The 24,691-nt window shown below is 42.8% G+C and overlaps 1 protein-coding gene across 1 annotated transcript in view; it reads left to right on the forward strand.

The window, feature by feature from the left end:
- The window catches only part of NOL10 (nucleolar protein 10), a 91,111-nt gene that overhangs the window by 32,311 nt on the left and 34,109 nt on the right, over window positions 1-24,691 (forward strand). Inside the window, exon 13 of the mRNA XM_084624567.1 lies at window positions 806-858. Within this exon, the coding sequence (XP_084480693.1) occupies window positions 806-858 (53 nt within the window). The remainder of the gene's footprint in view (window positions 1-805; window positions 859-24,691) is intronic.

The raw sequence follows: 24,691 nt of genomic DNA on the forward strand, positions 1-24,691 counted from the left end.
ACTGGCTTGTTCAACAATATCATAAATACAATTGACATCTGTGTCACAAGATCCTGGCTCCCACTTCTGTACTCAGACCATACGTCTGATTCCCAGAATGATGTATTCTGGGCCATCACCAATACTGTAAATGGCAGTTGCTTCACTGAGACGGTCTATAGATCCCCAAGTAACAGGAAACTAAAAATTGCTACCGAGGAGGACCCTATCAATGCGAAGGAAATTTTTCAAAAATTTCACCCCAGAATTAACATTGTTTCATCTCCATTGGTGCTGACCACCAAGTTAAGCACAGTATTAATTAGACGCCCTCTGAGCAGAGTGAGAGGACCGTAGCAGCCCCTGGCAGCCTACATACAGTGGGGCTCATAACAGTGCTCACATCAGTGGAGATGAAACAGTATTAGCAATAATGGGATTTTTTTAAATAGGGCAATGAGGCAGGGATAAGCAACTTACTTGGGGCGCAGTTGACAGGCTCTATTCAAGTCCTAATCAGTTCTGTTTCGATATGCTGTAGTTAACACTTTTTTTTTTCCTCAAAGATCTTTCATGTTTACTCAGACTGCTATTCTAATAACTGTTCCTTTTTAGTCTTTTATTTTATTTTATTTTATTTTTTATTTTATTTTATTTTATTTTATTTTTAGGAAAAAATAATTTAAGGGAAATGGAATTGATGTACAAATCTGCTTTGTATTGAATAGGACCTATTTTCTTAAAACACTTCTAAATAAAACAATAAAATAAATAAGCTAGTCTTTTATGGCCATTGTTTACACCATGTAATTGTCTCTCTCTTTAGGAATGCTGCTGACGGCCAATGAAGACCCTAAAATGAACATCTATTACATTCCAGTAAGTAATGCAAATAAGTTTGGCCCTGCTAGAAATATTTATGAAATATTGTTTTAAAACTGTCAGCACTTTAATGTAACACATTTTCTTGTCCAATTGTTCTATAGTAAATTTTGTGTGCAGACTGAATTAATTCTGGAAATTTATAAATAAGGCTTCTACGCCTGTGTAATAATTTGTAAAATCTATTGCTTAATCTCATACTAAACTAGGTATTGGAAACAAAGTGTGGTGTATTTATATTACATCATTATTTTATTGAAAATCAATCCTGAAGCTTGCCACACTCTTAACAATTCCTAAATTGACTAGTGGCAGTGGGGAAATTCAGTCAGAGCCCAAGAGAGAGAATCTATCAACTTGTTAAGATAGATCATTAAATATAAAATGTGGAACTTACCGTCAAGATATAAACTGTCTTCTGAAATAATTACCCTAGCATCATAGTTCAGCTATAGGCACTATATTCATGGCTGCTGCTCTGACAGCCATCTTAATTTTGGTGGCAGTTCTTAGCACCTGGTTACCCAATGTCCTATTTGAATTGGAGCTTTTGGTTTCAGAAATTTAAATATATCCTCAATCTTGAGGTATATTTTAACCAGGCTTGTACCCAATCTCTAGTTGCTCACATACAGCTACGTCTGCATTTTAGTCTAACGCATGCGTGTTTGGATTCTTTAAAGTGTATGCACACGTCTTTATCTCTACAGTGTTCAGGTGCTAATATACATGTGAACAATTTTACATACAGAAAAGGAGGCCACCTCTGAAAATAGATAGGCCTTTCACCAATCATTATATTCATGTTGGCTCTATATCATGCATATAAACCAAAAATGTTGGTATATCTGACCACAGAGAGGGCCACCAAGCCTTTTCAACATTCTGGCAACGCTGCCCTTCCACAAATCTGACTTGCTCTACAGATTGGCTCCTTAATTATCATTGTTCATTCAATAATTTGTTCCTTCTGAGTCCAGCATGTAGTTTGAAAGCTTTCTGTGGTAGCATATGAGTTATTGCAAAGTTCTCTCTTTAGGAAGATTGAAGTTGTGTTAAAAATGTTTCAATCTAGTGTCTTGTCAGTGTCTTCAGTTCAACTGAATAATTTGGTGACTGTACTTCTTGTCTCTAAAACAGCTTGAAAATTTTCTGAGTATGTTGCAGTATCCTTTTTTGTGCATGTTATGAATATCACATGTGCTTTACAAATGTAGTAACTTACCTATATTCTGTTGTGATGGTGCTGGGTTTTGCAGTGACAAATCCAATGTTGTTTCATAATGAAAACATTGCATGCATGCCTTCTTTTTCACAGACAGGCATGCTATGTTACAAAATGCTATACTCAGACTTATTTTGGTTAATTCCCTTTTCAATGAGTACACACGTATAAATTGTAAAACAACTAAAAAGAATCCATTTTGTCCATCTCAAAAGTCTGAAATTTTAAAAATCCTCCTAGGACTGTTGAATTTACACAGTGTTTCTGAATGCAACATTTTGCATTATATTTTAGATTATATCTGAGAAATGTAAGTCACGCATAGCCAGACATTCCCTAGCGTAGAGCATTTGTACTTGTACTTGTGTAGAGCACAAATTATTCCAGTTACAGTCAGCATTAGCCTAGACTCAGAATTTTCTCCTTTGTCCCATTTTCCTGTTAGCATATGTCTTAACTGTGTGTGAATCTATCCACTTTTGATTAGACCATGCCTTCTTTAGAAGTTTTCCCATCACAAATACAAAATATGGTCCTGGAGAGAGAGACTAGCACTTAGACATCCAAATGATAAATGTTCTATAAATACTTGTAATAGATGAAGTACGGGTTTTGCAGGACTGTAGCATTAGAGGAAATTGAATTTTGGTGTGGAGATCGTTGTCCAACCATATAAGAAATTTAAATTGAGTTCTCTCATTCACCTCAATGAGGCTGTTGAGTTTGAAGTCTACTGAGGATAATTTAAATGCCAACATATGTTTTTAGTACAAAAATCTGATCCATTTAAAATGGAAAGTTCTGGTACACCATAAAATATATTGAATTTAATATCAAAGTAAACAGCTGAACTAGAGGGGAAGAAAGCCTGGAAAGGCAGTGCCACATAATTCAGGGGGTCCATGATGCATATTGAATCTAACGTGTCACGTGCTGAATTTGCGGTGAACTATTTCTTGAAGTTAAAAATGTGAAAATGTTTTTACAGGCTTCATACTTAGCAAATGGAAATATAAAAGACAGAGATCAGGTTAGTCCTAAAATATTTCATGGCATTTATCACCAGGATTAACTCAGCATTTCTTAGTGTCTTCATACTACAGCTTTACTTTTTGAGCAGTCTGGCTCAGAAACAGGCAGATTCACATATCCATGTTTCCTGTAGTTTGCATGTCAGTAGATGATTTAAAAACAAAAGTATTTTTTCATTTTTCTTCACACTTCTGGCGTCCTAAGCAATGTGATGGTTCCCTTGCAGAGAGACAAAAATTGCTTTAGCCCTGTGGCTACTCTGAGCAGATCTTAACCTCCAAGACCCAGCAGCTTGCTGTTCTAACTACTCCAATTTTCCCCAGGCAAGTTTTTTGACGATTCTGGGATTGGTTTGAGCCAGGATTCAATTTTACCAACAAATAAGGGCTTAATTTATTTGTTTATTTGCTGCAAGTTAGGCATGAATAGTGCTTCAGAAACCCTGTCTTTTTGAGATGCAGACAAGAGCTGATTTATTATCCTTTAGTTTCACAACCAAATAAATGCCCTCAGAAAGGGCTTACTAACGTACAAGGCAATGTTCCTTCAGCACCTTTCGGGATAATTTAATGTGCCACACTCGAATAAAATCCATTCAACTGATCCTGTCTCTTAATTATTTAGCATGTGCATAGTCGTCTAGCCAAGTGACGACATCTTCAGTGGCGTGATGCCATTCTTCTACGCCACCGCTGAAGCTAGTAAGCAGGCATTCATCAACAATGTGCGTCATCGTCTGTATTGCGCCGCAGCTGCATAAAGGGCTATCACAAAGGCCCCAGTGATACTGGTTGGCTGCACAGAGACCTTGCCCAATCCAGAACCTGTTCAACAGGGACCATTGGCAATGGGGCAGCTCATAACCAGGCAGGGAGATTGTGGGGTCGGCGACGAGGGACTGGTTGGGGATTATAACAGATATCCATTCCTCTCGCCAGAGTGTTTCTGCCCTAACATCCTGGCGTGGCGAATGAGACCATAATGGGTGACGTGACTGCATACGTGCAGCTGGTGGTTTAAAAAGGTCATTTTGCAGCAGCAGGCTTGAGCTGGCATGTACTTTCTCCAGGCTCCGGGAGGTGCTTAACTCAGGCAGCTCCCAGAAGTTGCCAGCATGTCCGGCTGCTAGGTGGAGGGGTCAGGGGGCTCTGCGTGCTGTCTGCGCCTGCAGGAGCCACCCCTGCAGCTCTCATTGGCTATGGTTCCTGACCAATGGGAGCTGTGGAGCCGGTGCTCTTAGTGCAGGCAGCACACAAAGCTCCCTTGCCACCCCTGCACCTAGGAGCCAGACATGCCACTGCTTCCGGGAGCTGCACAGAGCCAGGGCAGGCAGGGAGCCTGCCTTAACCCTGCTGTACCGCTGACCGGACTTTTAGCAGCCCGGTCAGCAGTGCTGACCGGAGCCAGTAGGGTCCGTTTTTGACCAGGTCGAAAACCAGATACCTGGCAACCCTAGATAACATTTAGTCATGTCCCAAAGGGAGCACAGAGGCAGGATGCCTTCAGGAGCTCGCTGGTACACCAGAACATAGATGCTGCTACGCTCATATATGTAGCAGGGATAGTAATGGATGTGTCTGCTCTATACCCCATCGTCACCCCTTTTGGGGTGCAGCATGTACCCCCAGAATAGTTGTAAGGGAGTAGTGCCTATATGCCCCACGGCCCAGAGACTACAGCACTGTCAAGGCCTTGTGCAGACCTTTAAATGGTTCCTTACTCCCTCCCTGCACTGCATAAAGGCCAAGTGGAATTTGGCCCTTGATGAGACGTTTTAATTTTATTTGGCTTATATGTCAAAGGGCCTGGCGTAGAAATTCCATTCTTGTTTTATTCTGTTGGCCTTAATGAGGGCAAGTGCCTCTGAACTGAATTGGGCAGTTTGGCAGAGGCTTAATAGTTACCTACAGTTTATGCAAACATTCGGAACCTGCATCCCATGAGCCGGTTTCCTGATACATAGTTTGATGTGTGCCTCAGGAAGCTTGAAATCAAAGGTATGTGTGCTTTGGGATATTTGAAGGCTATTGATGTTAAAAGTGTGCACTGAGACTGCTGCCAGGGAGATGAGGAGGAAAAATCTGTTGGGGCAGTGAGGTCCAATGGACTGAGATCTGAAATTGGAACCAGGAACTCTTTCGCTCTAATTGCAGCTGTCCGATAAATAGATTCATAGGTTTTAAGGCCCAAAAGGACCACTGTGATCCTCTAGTCTGTCCTCCGTTTACATAATGCTTTCTGTTCAAGGATTTCAGGACCCCTAATATAAGGGTTTGAGAGTCTTAAATTATCACTGAGTGAGAAAAACACTGTTATCGACATTTAAAAATGAGGTGGGGAAATTGAGTCTCTGAAAGGTTGTATGATGAGTATATAGGGACAAACAGGGTTAGAATGCAGGGCTGAAGCCTTGGTTGCATGCCTAGTCCTCTAGCCTCATTGGCAAATTACTTATTAGTGTCTGTTTTCCCCCATACAAATTATGGATATAAGATTGCTGACATGTAAATCCTCAGGGCATCTCTGTGAGGCAGATGTTTTACCACTGAAAATGGGAAGCTCTATATCAGGGGTCTCAAACTCAAATGACCACGAGGGCCACATGAGAACTAGTGCATTGGCCCAAGGGCTGCATCACTGACACCCCACCCTTGCTGCCCCTGGCCCAGCCCCCACTCTGCCTCTTCCCACCCCTTCCCTGCCCTCATTCCAACCCCTTCCCCAGGGGGCACAGGAGGGGTGCGGGGTGTGGCAGGGCTTAGGGCAGGGAGTTGAGGTGCAGGAGGTGTGCAGGGTACAGCAGCGGGCTCAGGGCAGGGAGTTGGGGTGTGGGGTGCAGGAGGGGTGAGGGGTGTAGCAGGGGATTGGGGTGCAGGGTGCAGCAGGGGGCTCAGTGCAGGAGGTGCGCAGAGTGCAGCGGGGGCTCAGGGCAGGGAGTTGGGGTGTGGGATGCAGAAGGCGTAAGGGGTGCAGCAGGGGGTCGGGTGCAGAAGGCGTGTGGGGTGCGGGCTCTGGCCTGGCGCTGCTTACCTAGAGTGGCTCCGGGGTGGCAGTGGCACGTACCGGGGCCAGGGCAGGCTCACTGCCTGCCTGCCTGCCCTGGCCCCTGCTCCAGCATCTCCCTGCTCCGCGCTGCTCCAGGAAGCCGCTGGAACCACATCCGTGGGGGTGGGGGTCACACGGCTCCATCTGCTGCACTTGCTGCTCCTCCAGGTATAGAATCATAGAATATTAGGGTAGGAAGGGACCTCAGGAGGTCATCTAGTCCAACCCCCTGCTCAAAGCAGGACCGATCCCGACTAAATCATCCCAGCCAGGGCTTTGTCAAGCCTGACCTTAAAAACTTCAAAGGAAGGAGATTCCACCACCGCCCTAGGTAACGCATTCCAGTGTTTCACCACCCTCCTAGTGAAAAAGTTTTTCCTAATATCCCACCTAAATCTCCCCCACTGCAACTTGAGACCATTACTCCTTGTTCTGTTATCTGCTACCACTGAGTACAGTCTAGAGCCCTCCTCTTTGGAACCCCCTTTCAGGTAGTTGAAAGCAGCTATCAAATCCCCCCCTCATTCTTCTCTTCCACAGACTAAACATCTCCAGTTCCCTTAGCCTCTCCTCATAAGTCATGTGTTCCAGTCTCCTAATCATTTTTCTTGCCCTCCGCTGGACTCTTTCCAATTTTTCCACATCCTTCTTGTAGTGTGGGGCCCAAAACTGGACACAGTACTCCAGATGAGGCCTCACCAATGTCGAATAGAGGGGAACGATCACATCCCTTGATCTGCTGGCAGTGCCCCTACATATACATCCCAAAATGCCATTGGCCTTCTTGGCAACAAGGGCACACTGTTGACTCATATCCAACTTCTCGTCCACTGTAACCCCTAGGTCCTTTTCTGCAGAACTGCTGCCAAGCCATTCGGTCCCTGGTCTGTAGCGGTGTATTGGATTCTTCCGTCCTAAATGCAGGACTCTGCACTTGTCCTTGTTGAACCTCATCAGATTTCTTTTGGCCCAATCCTCCAATTTGTCTAGGTCCCTTTGTATCCTATCCCTATCCTCCAGCATATCTACCACTCCTCCGAGTTTAGTGTCATCTGCAAACTTGCTGAGAGTGCAATCCACACCATCCTCCAGATCATTTATGAAGATACTGAACAAAACCGGCCGCAGGACTGACCCCTGGGGCAGTCCACTTGGTACCGGCTGCCAACTAGACATGGAGCCATTGATCACTACCCGTTGAGCCCGACAATCTAGCCAGCTTTCTATCCACCTTATAGTCCATTCATCCAGCCCATACTTCTTTAATTTGCTGGCAAGAATACTGTGGGAGACCATGTCAAAAGCTTTGCTAAAGTCAAGGAACAATACATCCACTGCTTTCCCTTCATCCACAAAACCAGTAATCTCATCATAGAAGGCGATTAGATTAGTCAGGCATGACCTTCCCTTGGTGAATCCATGCTGACTGTTCCTGATCACTTTCCTCTCGTGTAAGTGCTTCAGAAAGGATTCCTTGAGGACCTGCTCCATGATTTTTCCGGGGACTGAGGTGAGGCTGACTGGCCTGTAGTTCCCAGGATCCTCCTTCTTCCCTTTTTTAAAGATGGGCACTACATTAGCCTTTTTCCAGTCATCTGGGACCTCCCCCGATCTCCAAGAGTTTTCAAAGATAATGGCCAATGGCTCTGCAATCACATCCGCCTACTCCTTTAGCACTCTCGGATGCAACGCATCCGGCCCCATGGACTTGTGCACATCCAGCTTTTCTAAATAGTCCCGAACCACTTCTTTCTCCACAGAGGGCTGGTCACCTTCTCCCCGTGCTGTGCTGCCCAGTGCAGTAGTCTGGGAGCTGACCTTGTTTGTGAAGACAGAGGCAAAAAAAGCATTGAGTACATTAGCTTTTTCCACATCCTCTGTCACTAGGTTGCCTCCCTCGTTCAGTAAGGGGCCCACGCTTTCCTTGACTTTCTTCTTGTTGCTAACATACCTGAAGGAAACCCTTCTTGTTACTCTTAACATCTCTTGCTAGCTGCAACTCCAGGTGTGATTTGGCCTTCCTGATTTCACTCCTGCAAGCCCGAGCAATATTTTTATACTTCTCCCTGGTCATTTGTCCAATCTTCCACTTCTTGTAAGCTTCTTTTTTGTATTTAAGAGCAGCAAGGATTTCACTGTTAAGCCAAGCTGGTCGCCTGCCATATTTACTATTCTTTCTACACATCGGGATGGTTTGTCCCTGTAACCTCAATAAGGATTCTTTAAAATACAGCCAGCTCTCCTGGACTCCTTTCCCCCTCATGTTATTCTCCCAGGGGATCTTGCCCATCAGTTCCGTGAGGGAGTCAAAGTCTGCTTTTCTGAAATCCAGGGTCTGTATTCTGCTGCTCTCCTTTCTTCCTTGTGTTAGGATCCTGAACTCGACCATTTCATGGTCACTGCCTCCCAGGTTCCCATCCACTTTTGCTTCCATTACTAATTCTTCCCAGTTTGTGAGCAGCAGGTCAAGAAGAGGTTTGCCCCTAGTTGGTTCCTCCAGCACTTGCACCAGGAAATTGTCCCCTACATTTTCCAAAAACTTCCTGGATTGCCTGTGCACCGCTGTATTTCTCTCCCAGCATATATTAGGGTGATTGAAGTCTCCCATGAGAACCAGGGCCTGCGATCTAGTAATTTCTGCAAGTTGCCGGAAGAAAGCCTCATCCACCTCATCCCCCTAGTCTGGTGGTCTATAGTAGACTCCCACCACGACATCACCCTTGTTGCTCACACTTCTAAACTTAATCCAGAGACTCTCAGGTTTTTCTGCAGTTTCATACTTGAGCTCTGAGCAGTCATACTGCTCCCCTACATACAGTGCAACTCCCCCACCTTTTCTGCCCTTCCTGAACAGCTTATAGCCATCCATGATAGTACTCCAGTCATGTGAGTTATCCCACCAAGTCTCTGTTATTCCAATCACATCATAATTCCTTGACTGTGCCAGGACTTCCAGTTCTCCCTGCTTGTACCTCCCCTGAAGCTCCCATTGGCCGCGGTTCCCTGTTCCCGGCCAATGGGAGCTGCAGGGGTCAGTGCCTGGAAGTGAGAGTAATGCATGGAGCCCTCTGCCGCCCCTTCCCTCCCCTCCCCTCCTGCAGAGGCATGGTTCTGGCCACTTCAGGGAGCAGCACGGGGCTCACGGTGCCATGGGGTAGGCAGAGGGGCGTGCCGGAGTTGGGGCACGGGGAGCTTGGCTGGCCGCATGAAAGAACCGCGGGCTGCGTGTTTGAGACCCCTGCTCTATATTGTGGAGGGATAACAATCGTTCCACATTTGAGGTTTTGACCAGCTTTCTGTTTAACACAGTCTTTACTCCCTGATGTTGCTAAAATTACATTAATCCACCTGTAGCTTCTTGTATGGTGTAATAAAATGACTGTGTGACTATGTCATTCTCCAGCTGCTAGCTCAGAGCAGTCATAATACTGCTGCAGCTCCTAGAGATTGTCATTTCAGTTGTGGAGCCAAAGGTCCTGGATTCCCATCCTGGCTGATGACTGTGTTATATGGGTGAAATACGTGGGATGTTCTCAGTTTTCTACCATTTCATAAATTTTGTTTTGTAAAGTTTGGGAGCAATTTTATAAGGCTCGTCTTAGCTTTAAACAATTAATCAAATCAATCAAATCAAATCAATTTAGACAATTTAAAAAAAATCAGTGTGTTGTACATTTAAAAAAAGTTTTTAATGTTTTCCTACCTTGTAATTGAAAGAGCTGTGCAGATGCCAGTTTGACAGATGCCTGCCTACATCATAAATTGTGCTGAATACTTAATTGAGATCAGAAATCCAGTTACAAATATCCTGGAGTCCCTGTAAGGTGAAGCAGTTCATTAATAAATTCTAAGGCCAGAAGGGACCATTCTGATAATCTAGTCTGACCTTCTGTATAATACAGGCCATAGAACTTCCCCAAAATAATTTCTAGAGCAGATCTTTTAGAAAAACATCTCGTCCTGATTTTAAAAATTGTCAGGGATGGGGACTCCACCATAACCCTTGGTAAACTGTACCAATTAATTAGTTATATAGTTAAACACTGTTAAAAATGTGTGCCTTATTTCCAGGCTGAAGTTTTCAACTTCTGCCATTGGATTGTGTTGTACCATTCTCTGCTAGATTGAAGAGTCCATTACTAAATATTTGCTCCCCATGTAGGTACTTACAGACTATAATCATGTCACTCCTTAATCTTCTCTTTGAGCTCCATGAGTCTATCTTAACAATCTGTTTATCACAAAAGGCATGTTTTCTAATTGTTTAATCATTCTCCTGGCTCTTCTCTGAATCCTCTCCAGTTTATCAACATCCTTCTTGAATTGTGGGCACCAGAACTGGACACCGTATTCCAGCAGTGGTTGTACCAGTGCCAAATGCAGAGGTAAAATAGCCTCTTTACCTCTACTAAAGATTCTCCTGTGTATGCATTCCAGGTCTGCCTTTCCCTTCCCCTCCCTTCCAATAGCTAGATTTCACGGCAGAGGTCTGATTTCATGGTCCGTGACACATTTTTCATGGCTCTGAATTCGCTAGGGCCCTAGCGATTATATTGCTCCTGGTGGTCTGATCTATGGACCAAGTTCATTTATGTGTTGAGGTCAAGGCTGAAGTAGTCTGTGCAGGTGCAAAGGATTGTGCCTCTTTGATGCTATGGAACAGATTCCCTCAAGTAGGTTCCAAATACTACAAGAAGGTTGTGGAAAAATTGGAAAGAGTCCAGCAGAGGGCAACAAAAATGATTAGGGGCTGGCACACATGATTTATGAAGAGAGGCTGAGGGAACTGGGATTATTTAGTCTGCAAAAGAGAAGAATGAGAGGGGATATGATAGTTGCTTTCAACTACCTGAAAGGGGGTTCCAAAGAGGATGGATCTAGACTGTTCTCAGTGGTAGCTGATGACAGAACAAGAGGTAATGGTCTCAAGTTGCAGTGGGGGAGATTTAGGTTGGATATTAGGAAAAACTTTTTCACTAGGAGCGTGGTGAAGCACTGGAATGGGTTACCTAAGGAGGTGTTGGAATCACCTTTCTTAGAGGTTTTTAAGGTCAGGCTTGACAAAGCCCTGGCTGGGATGATTTAGCTGGGGATTGGTTCTGCTTTGAGCAGGGGTTTGGACTAGATTACCTCTTGAGGTCCCTTCCAACCCTGATATTCTATGATTCTAAGTTATCTCCGCTGAACCAAGTGCTAAGGCAAGCAAGGGGCTGAAGCTGTTTAATACTGATGCCTCGAAACTGGATACATGGACATACTCAATCCTTGCTTAAGTATCTCAAAGCAGACTGATTCTCATTTCCTAGACTTAAAGACAACTGATGTGGGGTTACATACTTATACCAAATCTCGATACTTTAGTGTATTGGCCTGATTGTTAAAAGAGGAGTGTGGAATTTTTCTAAATTAGAAGAGTGTCCGCTTTAGAAGTTGTTGACTTTCCTAAAGTCTTGGCATACAGCCACATAGACTGGCTTCTCTGACTGGAAGTAGTTTAGCTTCTGGTGCAAGGAAGAGATGTTAGTCTCTAAAACTTCCTAGAACATCTTTGACTTTCAGGTGGCTTTGGAAAATAACTTGATTCCTTAGCCCTTTCCTGGTTCAGGGCTGGTGTTCTACATGAAACTTGAAAATGCTTCAAGATCACCTTGTGGGGATTCTTCCCCTTGATTCATTTCTTCAAAGAAGTATCTTTAAAAGGTTCTGATTTTAATAGAATACTCTCTTTCAGCCTCAGTTTTGTTATGTGGGCATGTCTCCTTATGGCTCCATCCTCTGAATGTCTCTTCATTGTGATTTCTTCTCCCAGAAGGATCAGCAATTCGGTTGACTTATCCACTCAATCTTGTTTGCTTTTCCCCTATACAAGGTGCTGTTTAAATGATCAGTTCTTGCATTTTCTTGAAAGTCTTCTCTCTTATCGGTATTAACTAGGATATTTCACTACTTTGCATCTGTACTAATTAAAAATCTCATTTAGAAAAGTGGCGTTGATTTGTCAATAGCAATGCTCTAACACATTTTGTCAACATAGGACGATCTCATCAAATTCTAGGGTTATGTGTGCATGTGTCTTCCATTTAATTAACTGAAAATTGAATCAACAAATTCATGTTCAATGGGAAAATTTGTTCCCTCCCCCCCCCCCACATAGATGAAAGGAGCTTTTGACTTCTATAGTCCATCTCTCCTGCTTCACCCTCTTATCAATCCACAGCAATGCCGAATGGGTGGCGGGATTGGAGTACGAATGAAAACATTCTTTTTATCCTGCTGTAGGCTCCTGAGTTAGGTCATACTTCTAAGGCCACATGTAACTGAATGGGTAAAGAGCTGTGTTCAAGAATCCCATAGACGGAACAAGACAATTTTCCTGAATGGTATTGTACTGTAGCAGTCTGTTGGGGAACAGGTGCTGTAAGAGATGGCAACTAAGCTCAGGGGTCTTGTATAGCTATCTTCAGCATGCCAATTCAGACAGCCTAGTGAGAAACCATCCTTTGTTCACCATTTGCCTCTGCAAGTACAGCCTTGAGTTGTAGTTGTGCCCATCTAGGGCTTCACAGATGTTTGTCACGTCTGTTTTTCATGATTTTTGGGTGTTGCTGGTCATATCCCATCTCTTGAGGCAGGACTTCTTTGAAGCAGAGTGTGGTGAAGAAGGGGCAGAAGCATCCAACCTACCCAGCACCCATTTACTCTCCCTCTTCATGCATACACCTTGCACTTTCACTCCCAACATTCAAAATCTCATTCCTGGTTTCTTGCTATGGCCAAATCCCACAATCCTTGGTTGGTGCAGAGAGTTTGCATTGCAGGAGGAATCTTTAAGTGGTTGGGCCCTGTGTGGAAAAAATTAAGAAACACATAGTGAAGGATGCAGGGCTTGCATCCATTTACCAGTTGATGCTTTAATAGAAGTAGACCAGCAGAGAGTGCTAGAAACAATACTGATTGTAGTTGTTGCTTCCTGTAGATGGCAAGAACTACATCCTATTTGTTATGTAGTGGCAACGCAAAAAAGTAGTCGTCTTGAAATAGACTTTATCAGTTACATTGTGCATTTATCAAATGTTAGCCCATTCTGTTTACAAAAGAAAGAAAGCTATCAATCTGGATCTTAATTCTCTGGGAGTTCCAAGTCTTTTCTAAAAACTCATTTTTTCTGCAATGCTCAAAACCATTGACCTGTGTCAGTGAAATGTCGAGCTTTATGTCAAGGTGGAGAGATCAAATTCACATTCCTTTCTCTGTTTTTCCCATTGTGCTCTCTTACTTGTCTTTTGTAAATTGCAAGCTCATTGCGGTAAGATGGTTGTAGAACTAAGCACATTGACAATTCAGAAATAGTTAATAAATTGGCATCAGCCACGGTAGACTTTGATTTTTCTTTAGGACATTCTGTTGTTTTGTACTAGGTAGTATTAGATCACTGTGGGATCAATACTGTCATTAGGCCTTTTTAAAGCACACACTGTTGGATGAACTTTAGAAGACCAGTGATATGTATACTTCAATGTAATCCCTACTGTCCTAATTTTAGGTGAGGTGAAAGGCAACCATGAAGCAAATGAATTGTACCATAAGCTCATCGACTTTGATGAAGCACTATGAAATGTAGAACAGTCTCGAATCCCCAAATTAAAATCACTGGTAACATAAAGTTAGTGCAGTAAAGAAGATAAGAATTAAAATGCCTTAACGTTTCTTCATCAGTAATACAGCTAACAGGGATGTTTGGGGGTTGTCATGGAATCACAGGGGCTGGTCTATGCCCCAGCCTGTAATCAGTCCCTTGGGAGTGACCCTTTTAATGTGCTGAGCCCCAGGGGTCCACACGGTTTCACAGGGGCAAGCCTGCCACCTCTACAACCCCAGACTGGGCCTTTGGGAATCCGCAATCCCTGTCTTTTCTCCGTGGCTCCCTGCCGTGAATCCAGGCAAGCCAGATTCCTGTGGGAGGCTTGCTCTGTACCCCTTCAGGATTCAGTGTTCTCAGTAAGTATCTGAGTATCTCAGTAAGTAAGTAGCACCACTGCTACAGCCTTTTCAAAAAGAAGGTAACAGTTTATTAGTCATCTGGCTACAGAATCTGAAAGTCCATAGGTGAACATAGAGAAACTAAGGTTAAGACACAGTCTGTACTGGCTAAAGCCAGGGCGCCGTTGAAAGCTTTGGCCTTGGGCTGTGCTAGGAACCATCTTGGTTTGCTTTCTCTCTGTCCCTTTGTTAGTCTCGGTCAGAGCTGCTGTCTCTTTCCAAGACCAGCTCTTACCACAGCCACCTGACACCTTTCAATTTTGTTCTCTGGCTCAAGGCCTTTCTCTGATTCCCTACGGGTGGGGTGGCCATGGGGGCAATCTCCTGCCTCTTGGCTGTTGGTTGCTAGGTGTGAGTGTCCTGGCGATTGAGGTTACCATTGTCTTTTGGGATCCTCTGTTGATATGGGTTGGTTTCAGCCAGTCCTTAAGGACCCATTCATATCATCCCAGGCAGTTGCATGACCTAAACACCTCATGACAGGTTTCAGAGTAGCAGCCGTGTTAGTCTGTATTCGCAAAAAGAAAAGGAGTACTTGTGGCACCTTAGAGACTAACAGATTTGTCTCTAAGGTGCCACAAGTACTCCTTTTCTTTTCGCTAAACACCTCATGTCTCCCACTGTGCTCCAGGTGCATTTTAACTGTTGTGCCCCCACTGGCTAGTCATGTAAGTCACTGCGGTGCATACTCTTCCTAAAAAGGTTATGGAAAATTCCCACTTCATCACAGTTTAGTGCTGACAAAGATGTTTTGGGAGCCTTGAGCTAAAGGGTGGTGGCATTAAAAGCACAAAATGTTTTAGTATTAAGAAAACCACTTCTTACTAAAACCAAAGATGAACTTGTTTTAAGACTTAGTACATCATCCTATTTAAAGTATTTGGTTGTTGTGTAAACTTGAAAATAAGTTCTATCATATCATCCTGATATCTTAAACATGAGTTTGAGCAAATACACTACGAAATGTGTTTTAGGTGAACAATATGTAGCCTGTTTTACAGTATGTTAACAAATTTAACACAAAAAAAATTGTTTGTCCATGCAGACGGAAGTGTGAGCTTCCTATCTTTTAACCTGAAGGTTTTCAGGCTGAAAAGTAGCACATTGGGCATATTCCCAACAAAGGAAATCCTCTATTTCCCATCAGCATTAATTGGTTCAGAAGAATCACACCCTTGCAGGCATGAATACCCAAACCATCAATGTGTGACATTCAGGAAGCAATTTCCTGGTCATCCTGTGGAATCTTTTTGGTGTCGATGTTCAGCTAAAATCATGTGCCTGCATTATGAAAGTATATGAAGCCTTCATATTGCTATTATATCTAATACAAGACAATCCAGTAATTAATTGTCCATTTTAAATTGACACTACTACACTGACTCATGACTATAGTCCATGTCTCATTTTGAGGGAAGTAGCCAGTCTAAATACAGACTACACCAAACAGCTCAGGTAGCTTAGTTAAGCAGGACAGCACTCCTTACAAAATACATTATGCTATGGCCACTATTTTTTGTGCTCTGATTTTTACATTAATAACAATAATTGAATATTATATCAAAAGTCCTTCAGACTAAATTCTATACAATTAGCAAATTTTACTGTAACAGTGATAAGGAAAAAGCAAGTATCTTCAGTCATCCTGTGAGTTAGAAGGGACCAGTAGTGTGGTTATCTACTTGCCCTCTTGTTTCCTAGTAAGCTAAATTAGTCCAGGTAAGACTTCTCTTTATGAGCTAGATCATATATCCATACATTCTTAACTCTAATAATAATAAAGAGGTTAAAGAAGCCAACAAGAAACTGCCCTTTTTGTTCATTAACCCTCTGCTGTGTAGCTCCCATTTTCTTCTGAGCTCTATTTGAGTCCTTAATTGCAGTGTTCTCTATCATTTCTCCAGCAGATTTGATATTCCAAATTGTGCTCAAATTTTCATTGCAGAGTGCTCCTGCTTTTTGAAGGTTAAATAATGTGCATGAGAATTTTTGAATTGAACTACACACTCCACCTTTCGCTTGGTAGCAGGGAGGGGGCTTGAGATAGAAGTAAATTCTCTGCCACTTACATGGTATGTTTCCTTCACCACCATACATGCAGATGCTGATATTCTGCGAGATTTTGTGTTGTGCTTCTAGAGGGGTGAAGCATAAAGTTGAGAAGGGTATGGCCCCCGGAATAACTTCAGTGGTCCAGGAGGGCAGCCTGTCCCTGGCTGCTCAGAGGCAGCAGTACCACCCAGAATCCTGACAGGGCTACATGCTGTGGCCCTGCTCGCAGTCTTGTCTCGGACGCCCACCCCACTTCACCCCCAATGCACTACAGCTTGTATGTGGAGCACTGTAACTGGGCTATTGCAGAGAAGAGAATTCCTTGGACAGTCTTTGTTGTAAAGTTTGGGTAGATGGGCAGTCATTGACCTACAGATCGTGGTTGCACCCTGCCAGTTGATTCTGTGGGTCTGACTTAGTTGAATCTTTTCCACAGATATGGTGAGAGTTTGTTTGCAAAGGAATCAGTAGTATAGGGACCTCTATTCTTGGGTTCTCATTTTAAAAATAAAAAATGGTTTTGGGGTTTTTTTCCCCCCTTTCCTTTCTCTAAGGAGGCAGAAGATTTGAACTTCAAGGATCTCTTTAAAAGTTGCACTTGGTAGTTCAGTATATCTGACCTTGTACACTGTGTGTGATTTTTCTTTGTCATGTTATATAGAGACAGTGCAGTAATTTACTTAGCCCTAGCCAATGAAAGGGTAAAGGAAACCATCTGCAAGTATTTGAAGGATGTAATAATGATGGAGGGAGAGTTTAGAAACTGGTCTTGTCTAGCAGTATATAAAAAAGAGTAACTGGATACTTGTCATGGTAGACTCCTTCTAATAAAAAAAGCATTTGTGATTTTTCTCTGCAGGGTAACTTTAAATGTTTGTGCTGCTATCCAACCTCTACATTGTTTCAACTCATATAGGTATCGAGTAGATTACTCTTTTTCCTGTGAGTAATTTATACAGATTATACTGTTTTACAGTGTGTTTAACTATTAAGCTAAATCCTTTCTCAGTTATGACTCCTCATAATTATAAACCAACAGTCACAGAATTATGAGGATGTAAAGATGTGTTCCCGTTTCTAACGTTTAAAGCTGAGAGCTAAATACAATCAGCAGATGCATGAAAGCCAGCTAGGGTGACCAGACAGCAAATGTGAAAAATCGGGACGGGGGTGGGGGATAATAGGAACCTATATAAGAAAAAGACCCCAAAATCGGGACTGTCCCTATAAAATCGGGACATCTGGTCACCCTAAAGCCAACATTAGGAATTATATATTTTGTTTTCATATTGAAAACTGCTTTTATATTCAGAAAAGCTATAAAAAGAACTTACTGCAAATCACTAACTGGTCCCTAACTGAAACTCAGCTATGTACAGTTGCAGGAATAGACTTTTACAGTTTATCAGTTTATCCTGGACATCTCTGTTATCTGAATAGATGAATTGGAGACCCCAACAGTTACCCTTTCTTCCCTCTATATTATCAGGCAGGAGTTGTGAGAACTGATATGCCAGTCTTTCTTCCTTCAAGGCTTATAAGATAGGACGTTGTGAGGGAAGAAATTAGATTGCCATGCCAGTGATTTAGCACACACTTGCTCATCGCAAGATTCCCAACTAATTTTCAGTTACACAAGCTACAAAACATATCAGTAGACCTGGCATTCCTGATTCTTTGTCATCTTTCTGACACACACTTCCCATTATTCCCCCCCACAGGATTCCCTTGAACGCAGCCAACACTTCAGACTCCACAAAATATGTAGACTAAACTTTTTTGATAAATTTAATTCCAGTAGAAAGTCTAATATACTTTAGAGTAGTCTCAATAAGGAAAGTGTCATAACCCCTATTGCTCTAAATGACTTAAAACTGAGCTAGACAAGTCAATTGATGATACAGCACATGAACAAATTTGTATTGTCAGGGCTAAGGGCAAGATGACCTGATGGAGGTTTCCATTTCTGGTTTCTAGAAATGACCCTTAGCAACTTGTATCAGTTAGTTTATATTGTATTATAAAGGCCAATACAAGCTTATTGAAATCAGTCTCTTGTGTTCCTCTCCTGTGTTTTTAGATTTTACTGCTTCAAGTTGGGTTCTGAGCTACCCTTAGTCTTAATGTTGCTCTAAAAATACTCTTGTCATGGAATTCTTTTGTATTTTGAGATGACAAATTCTAAAATTTAGAACAACTTTAAAAAGTGGAATGTTGAAGGAAACTTTTTTAAAATAAATTGTGAAAGGTCTTCATTAAATGTGTTCTACCACAACCTGTGCCATGTTCTATCCCTTGGAATTTTAAAATACTGTTAGTGGGGAAAGGTCTCAGAAAATTACATATGAGCTGGGTTGCTGCACTTCATTATGAAGAACAGTGGGATGAAATAGTCATAGAGGCTATGGAAGCACAATGCTGATCAGGAAACAATAACACACAAGTTTCATGGATAATATTCTAAAGCCATCTGTGTGTTTGCTTGCATTAAAAATGCAAACTGTCTTGATATAAACATTACCATGCAGCTGGTGGTCAAGATAAATGAGACACACGTTTGGGCCAGGAGGTACTATCCTTGTGCCTCTAACATCCTGTATGAGCATGGTAGCCTGGGCACCCAAGGTTTTCTTCAATATACTTGGAAAACAAGGTAAAAGTTCTCTGCCAATGTCCAAAGTTACTGGGTCAGATTCTCCGGTCTGTAAAGGCTTCTTTGCCTTAATTCAGCTGGAGGTAGTCTGTGGAAACTTCCCACCTTAGGGGAACCCTCTGCAAGTATAATACTTGTGAGAATGGATCCACTGTGTTCTGTACCAACAACAGCCCCTAGAGTAAGATGGAGGTGGCATTGTGGGATTTGTATTCCCACAGAACATTATAGTATACTTGTGTGTCTAAATAGGATCAAACAGAAGGAAATAATTTCCTTCATTTTCCTCTTTTCATGGGTAATTTGGTTAACTAATACCAATTATCAGTCCTTAACATGAATATTCTGTTCAGCACAGCAATCAGAAAATACACAGGATACAAATACCCTAGAGGTTGTAAAGCTTATGAAAAGTAGTAATTATTTTTATGACTGCAGTACCTAGGAGCTCTAGTCAGGGACCAGGACCCCATTGTGTTACATACAGTACAAAGGTAGAATGGAAAGCTGGTCCTCGCTCCAGAGAACTTACAATCTAAGACCATATGGACCCAGAAAGGAGAATACAAGAAAACAATGAAACAGTATTGAGCAGCATGAAGGGCTATGCGTGGTCTCTACAAATTGTAAAATCATCCTTTTTAAAATGTACTAATCTTGTGCTTCAAAATGACAGTTATGAAACTTGTGTGCTTTTTTTAGACTAAAGTGCTTCTATTGATGCAAAACCAGTGTGTCTCCTACTTTAGTTTAGCAATTTCATCTGCTAGGCTTTCCTGCTGTTGGTGTGTCACTATCAATTTTTAGGTAATGGCTGGCAGCAAGAAGAAATTTAGAAGTAAGTAAATATAAATAGTTCTTTAGGTGCCAAATGGAAATGGAATTTCTAACTGGAAATGGAATTTCTGCACATTTTAAATGTGGTAACAAAAAAAGCTCACTTAGGGAAACTTATTGATCATAAGGTTTTATACAAAAAAAGCTCACTTAGGGAGCTCACTTAGGGAAACTTACCGATCATAAGGTTTTATATTGGAATCCATTATCATAGTGTTAGTGCTTCCCAAGTTCATTAGATTGGATTAATGAAGTCTTTAGTGAGCCTTTGACTCTCCTTCCACTTCTGTTTATGTGAGTCTCTGCTTGAAGCTTGTTGTCAGGGTTTGTTTTTGTTTTGTTTTTTAAGTTTACTGTCAGCCTGTACTCCAACCAGCTTGCTTGGGTGCTCTCACTTACCAGTTCTTGTAGCTGCACCTGCTGCACCGCAAGTGTGTGAAAGCACACACAGTCATAGGTGTGGCTGCAGGGCATAATGGTCTAGTAAGACGATCTGCATTTGAGGCCCAGGTCAGATGTTGCACCTAGGCAAGCTGGGGATGGTGCGTAAGTAATAATCCGGTATGCGGTAAAAGGAATGTTGAGTGTCACACTCAGGCTAGCCCTGGAAAAACCATTTTTTTATGGTTTGTGTGTATAAAAAGATCTTCTGTACTTTCCATAGTATGCATCTGAGGAAGTGAGCTGTAGCTCACGAAAGCTTATGCTCAAATAAATTGGTTAGTCTCTAAGGTGCCACAAGTACTCCTTTTCTTTTTGCGAATACAGACTAACACGGCTGTTACTCTGAAACCTAGCAAATAAGTAGGGAGCTGCTACTCCTTGGATGTGTGGCAAGCCCAGTATGAATGGGAAAGAGTTTGTTTTACTCTCGGGTATATATCTACATAGATTTTCCTTTTCCCTTATCTTCATATTGAAATCTGAAAGGGATTATGGTGAAAACTTAAAATCCTGTTGATGATCGCTTAAAGCCACTGCTGGTTATACTGAGAAGCAAGACATAAAAGATGAAAACTGATTCTGGTACTATAGAAGGACAAAAGAGTTTTCAAAGGACTTGCAGCTTCTGACACCAATGGTGAATTTGGCCCCAAGATGTTCCTCGCAAATAGAGTAACATTTAAAAACTTCTTGAGGGAAAAGAAAGATCTTCAAATCCAAACATAATGTAGGAAACAATGAAAGTGGTAGCAAGATGTTGGATGATAAAATACTAGAGACCAAGAACCAGAATCTAAAACTAAAAAGGTAAGACAATAAACACAAAATGTCACCAACCAGGGCAAATGGGGTGACAACAAAAAGGAGAGAGCAGAGTTGATGATGATAGAGGAATAAAAAGATTGATTTTTTTTTTTAATTAATGACTTTGTTACTGTGGGGACACTTGAAGATCTGAAAAGACAGCTATTTGATCAACTAATAAGAGTAGAATAAATGATGCATTAAAAGGAAGAAACAAAGGGAAAATGCCTCGAAAAGAGGCTTCTATCAGTTTTATTTACCTTTTTTAAGGAGTGACTATCCTGTCTTCTCTGGAAAAACTATTACTTAAACTCTTAGTGATTCCTGTTCCTCAGGGCTGCTCCCACAGACGATGAGCAACACATCCATTGTCTTAATCAGAATCCCAGAAGTCACCCACAGTATGTGAAGTTGGTCCTGTCAATGAATGACTGACTGCAAAACCCTGGCAGAGCGCAGGATATGATGCATAAAACTGTAAAGTCAAACTGGGCAGGATTAACAGAAATAATGGTTATTATCAGATAATACCAGAATGGGAAGATATTAAATATTACACATTGCACTAAATCTGTGCAAGTTCTTGCAGCAGTCTGTGTATCAATGTAGAAAAACTTTTTAATAAGAGTGTGGCATTCTTTGACATGCTGAATAAGCAAAAACAAAAAGTGGTGTTTTGGCAAAACTCCTGTACACATTGTCCAAGTTTTCAGTATGTGAATGTTTTATGCACGGGGGAGATTTGCCGTGGGGTCAGCAAGAACATAGCAATGCCCACTGTCCCGTCTTATTTGTTATGATTATTGAGCTACTGACACACTAACTTAAACTACAGAGAATGAACTTTTGGCAGGGGAGAAAATTAAACTGGACCTACTTTATAAACAAGTGATCTGTTACTCTCTTGTAAATCCTCAGAAGTCTGTCTCATGCACTGGACAGGGCATATCAAAGACTTATGGAAGTCAGGTTTTACTGTGTGATGTCAAAACATCTGCAGCAATGTCTTTGAGAATACCGTGTAAACTAATTAAGAGGTAGAAGGCTTAAGAATCACATAGGGAAAAAAATTGTCTTCTAATGCAATTCCATCCTGAGAGAGAAAACTGAATGGGCTGAATGGTGTCTAAACCAGAAGGTGGAAAGGATAAAAAGATTACTGGAGAGATCGGGTATAAAAGGCCCAACAAAAATGCTGCTATATGCTTTTAGCCAATTTAAATTTCTCATTTGACTGGAGGAAGGGGAGCAAAGGATATAGATCCAAAGAAAAGTGTGGTTTTCTGGGGGAAGGTGAAGTCTGGTTTTCCCAAATGTAGAAAAATTGTGATTGGGTACTAATGTCTGATCTGTCCCACCTATTCTAAGGCTCCGTCTACACTACGAAATTAGGTCGAATTTATAGAAGTCAGTTTTGTAGAAAGCGTTGTTATACAGTTGCTTTGTGTGTGTCCCTGCACAAATGCTTCAAGTGCATTTAGTCGGCATTTAGTCAGCGAAGTGCATCCACAGTACCGAGGCAACCGTCGACTTCCGGAGCGTTGCACTGTGGGTAGCTATCCCACAGTTCCTGCAGTCGCCGCCACCCATTTGAATTCTGGGTAGAAATCCCAATGCCTGATGGGGCAAAAACATTGTTGCGTATGGTTCTGGGTACATATCGTCAAGCCCCCTCTTTACTCCCTCCCTCCATGAAAGCAACGGCAGACAATCGTTTGGCGTCTTTTTTCCTGGGTTACCCGTGCAGACGCCATATGACGACAAGCATGGAGCCCGCTCAGCTCACCGTCACCGTACATCTCCTCGGTGCTGGCAGACACGGGACTGCATTGCTACACAGCAGCAGCTCATTGCCTTTTGGCAGCAGACCGTGCAGTATGACTGGTAGCCATCGTCGCCGTACTCCAGGGTGCTCTTTTAGCTGACCTCGGTGAGGTCAGTCAGAGGTGCCTGGGCAAACATGGGCGTGACTCAGCCAGGTCATTTCCTTTTTGTGTTTCGTCTCATGGCGATTCAGTCCTGCCAGCAGTCCTACTGCACCGTCTTCTAATGAGCAGCCAGGAGATGATGATGGCCAGCAGTCGTACTGCACCGTCTGCTGCCAGCAAGATGTATAAAGATAGATGAAGTGGATCAAAACAAGAAATAGACCAGATTTGTTTTGTATTCATTTTCTCCTCCCTCCCTCCGTGAAATCAGTGGCCTGCTAAACCCAGGGTTTTGAGTTCTATCCTTGAGGAGGCCATTCTGTTTCTCCTTGATGCAAAGCCACCCCCTTTGTTGATTTTAATTCCCTGTAAGCCAACCCTGTAAGCCATGTTGTCAGTCGCCCCTCCCTCCATCAGAGCAATGGCAGACAATCGTTTCGTGCCTTTTTTCAGTGCAGACACCATAGCACTGGGAACATGGAGCCTGCTCAGATCACCGCGGCAATTATGAGCACTATAAACACCGCGTGTGTTATCCAGCAGGGTATGCAGAACCATACCCTGCAAGAAAAGCGAAACCAGGCAAGGAGGAGGCGACTGCAGCGTGGTGACGAGAGTGATGACGACATGGACATAGACTTCTCACAAAGTACGGGCCCCTGCACATCATGGTGTCAGTTGGGCAGGTTGTGGGCCACGGAAACAAGCACAGACTGGTGGGATCGCATAGTGTTGCAGGTCTGGGACGATTCCCAATGGCTGCGAAACTTTCGCATGTGTAAGGGCACTTTTCGTGGAACTTTGTGACTTGCTTTCCCCTGCCCTGAGGTGCAATAATACCAAGATGAGAGCAGCCCTCACAGTTGAGAAGCGAGTGGCGATAGCCCTGTGGAAGCTTCCAACACCAGACAGCTACCGGTCAGTCGGGAATCAATTTGGAGTTGGCAAATCTACTGTGGGGGCTAGTGTGATCCAAGTAGTCAGTGCTGTCACTGAGCTGCTGATATCAAGAGTAGTGACTCCGGGAAATGTGCAGGTCATAGTGGATGGCTTTGCTGCAATGGGATTCCCTAACTGTGGTGGGGTGATAGATAGAACCCATATCCCTATCTTGACACTGGAGCACCAAGGCAGCGAGTACATAAACCGCAAGGGGTACTTTTCAATGGTGCTGCAAGCACTGGTGGATCACAAGGAACGTTTCACCAACATCATCGTGGGATGGCCAGGAAAGGTACATGACACTCGCGTCTTCAGGAACTCTGGTCTGTTTCAAAAGCTGCAGCAAGGGACTTACTTTCCAGACCAGAAAATAACCGTTTTGGGGATGTTGAAATGCCTATAGTTATCCTTAGGGACCCTGCCTACTCCTTAATGCCATGGCTCATGAAGCCGTACACAGGCAGCCTGGACAGTAGTCAGGAGCTGTTCAACTACAGACTGAGCAAGTGTAGAATGGTGGTAGAATGTGCATTTGGGCATTTAAAAGTGCGCTGGCGCAGTTTACTGACTCGGTTAGACCTCAGCGAAACCAATATTCCCATCGTTATTACTGCTTGCTGTGCGCTCCACAATATCTGAGAGTGTAAGGGGGAGATGTTTATGGCAGGGTGGGAGGTTGAGTTAAATCGTCTGGCCACTGATTACGCGCAGCCAGATACCAGGGCGGTTAGAAGAGTACAGGAGGATGCGGTGCGCATCAGAGAAGCTTTGAAAACCAGTTTCAGGAATGGCCAGACTATGGTGTGAAAGTTCTGTTTGTTTCTCCTT

Source organism: Lepidochelys olivacea, assembly GCF_965140295.1.
Source record: "Lepidochelys olivacea isolate rLepOli2 genome assembly, chromosome: 3".
Classification (NCBI taxonomy): domain Eukaryota; kingdom Metazoa; phylum Chordata; order Testudines; family Cheloniidae; genus Lepidochelys; species Lepidochelys olivacea.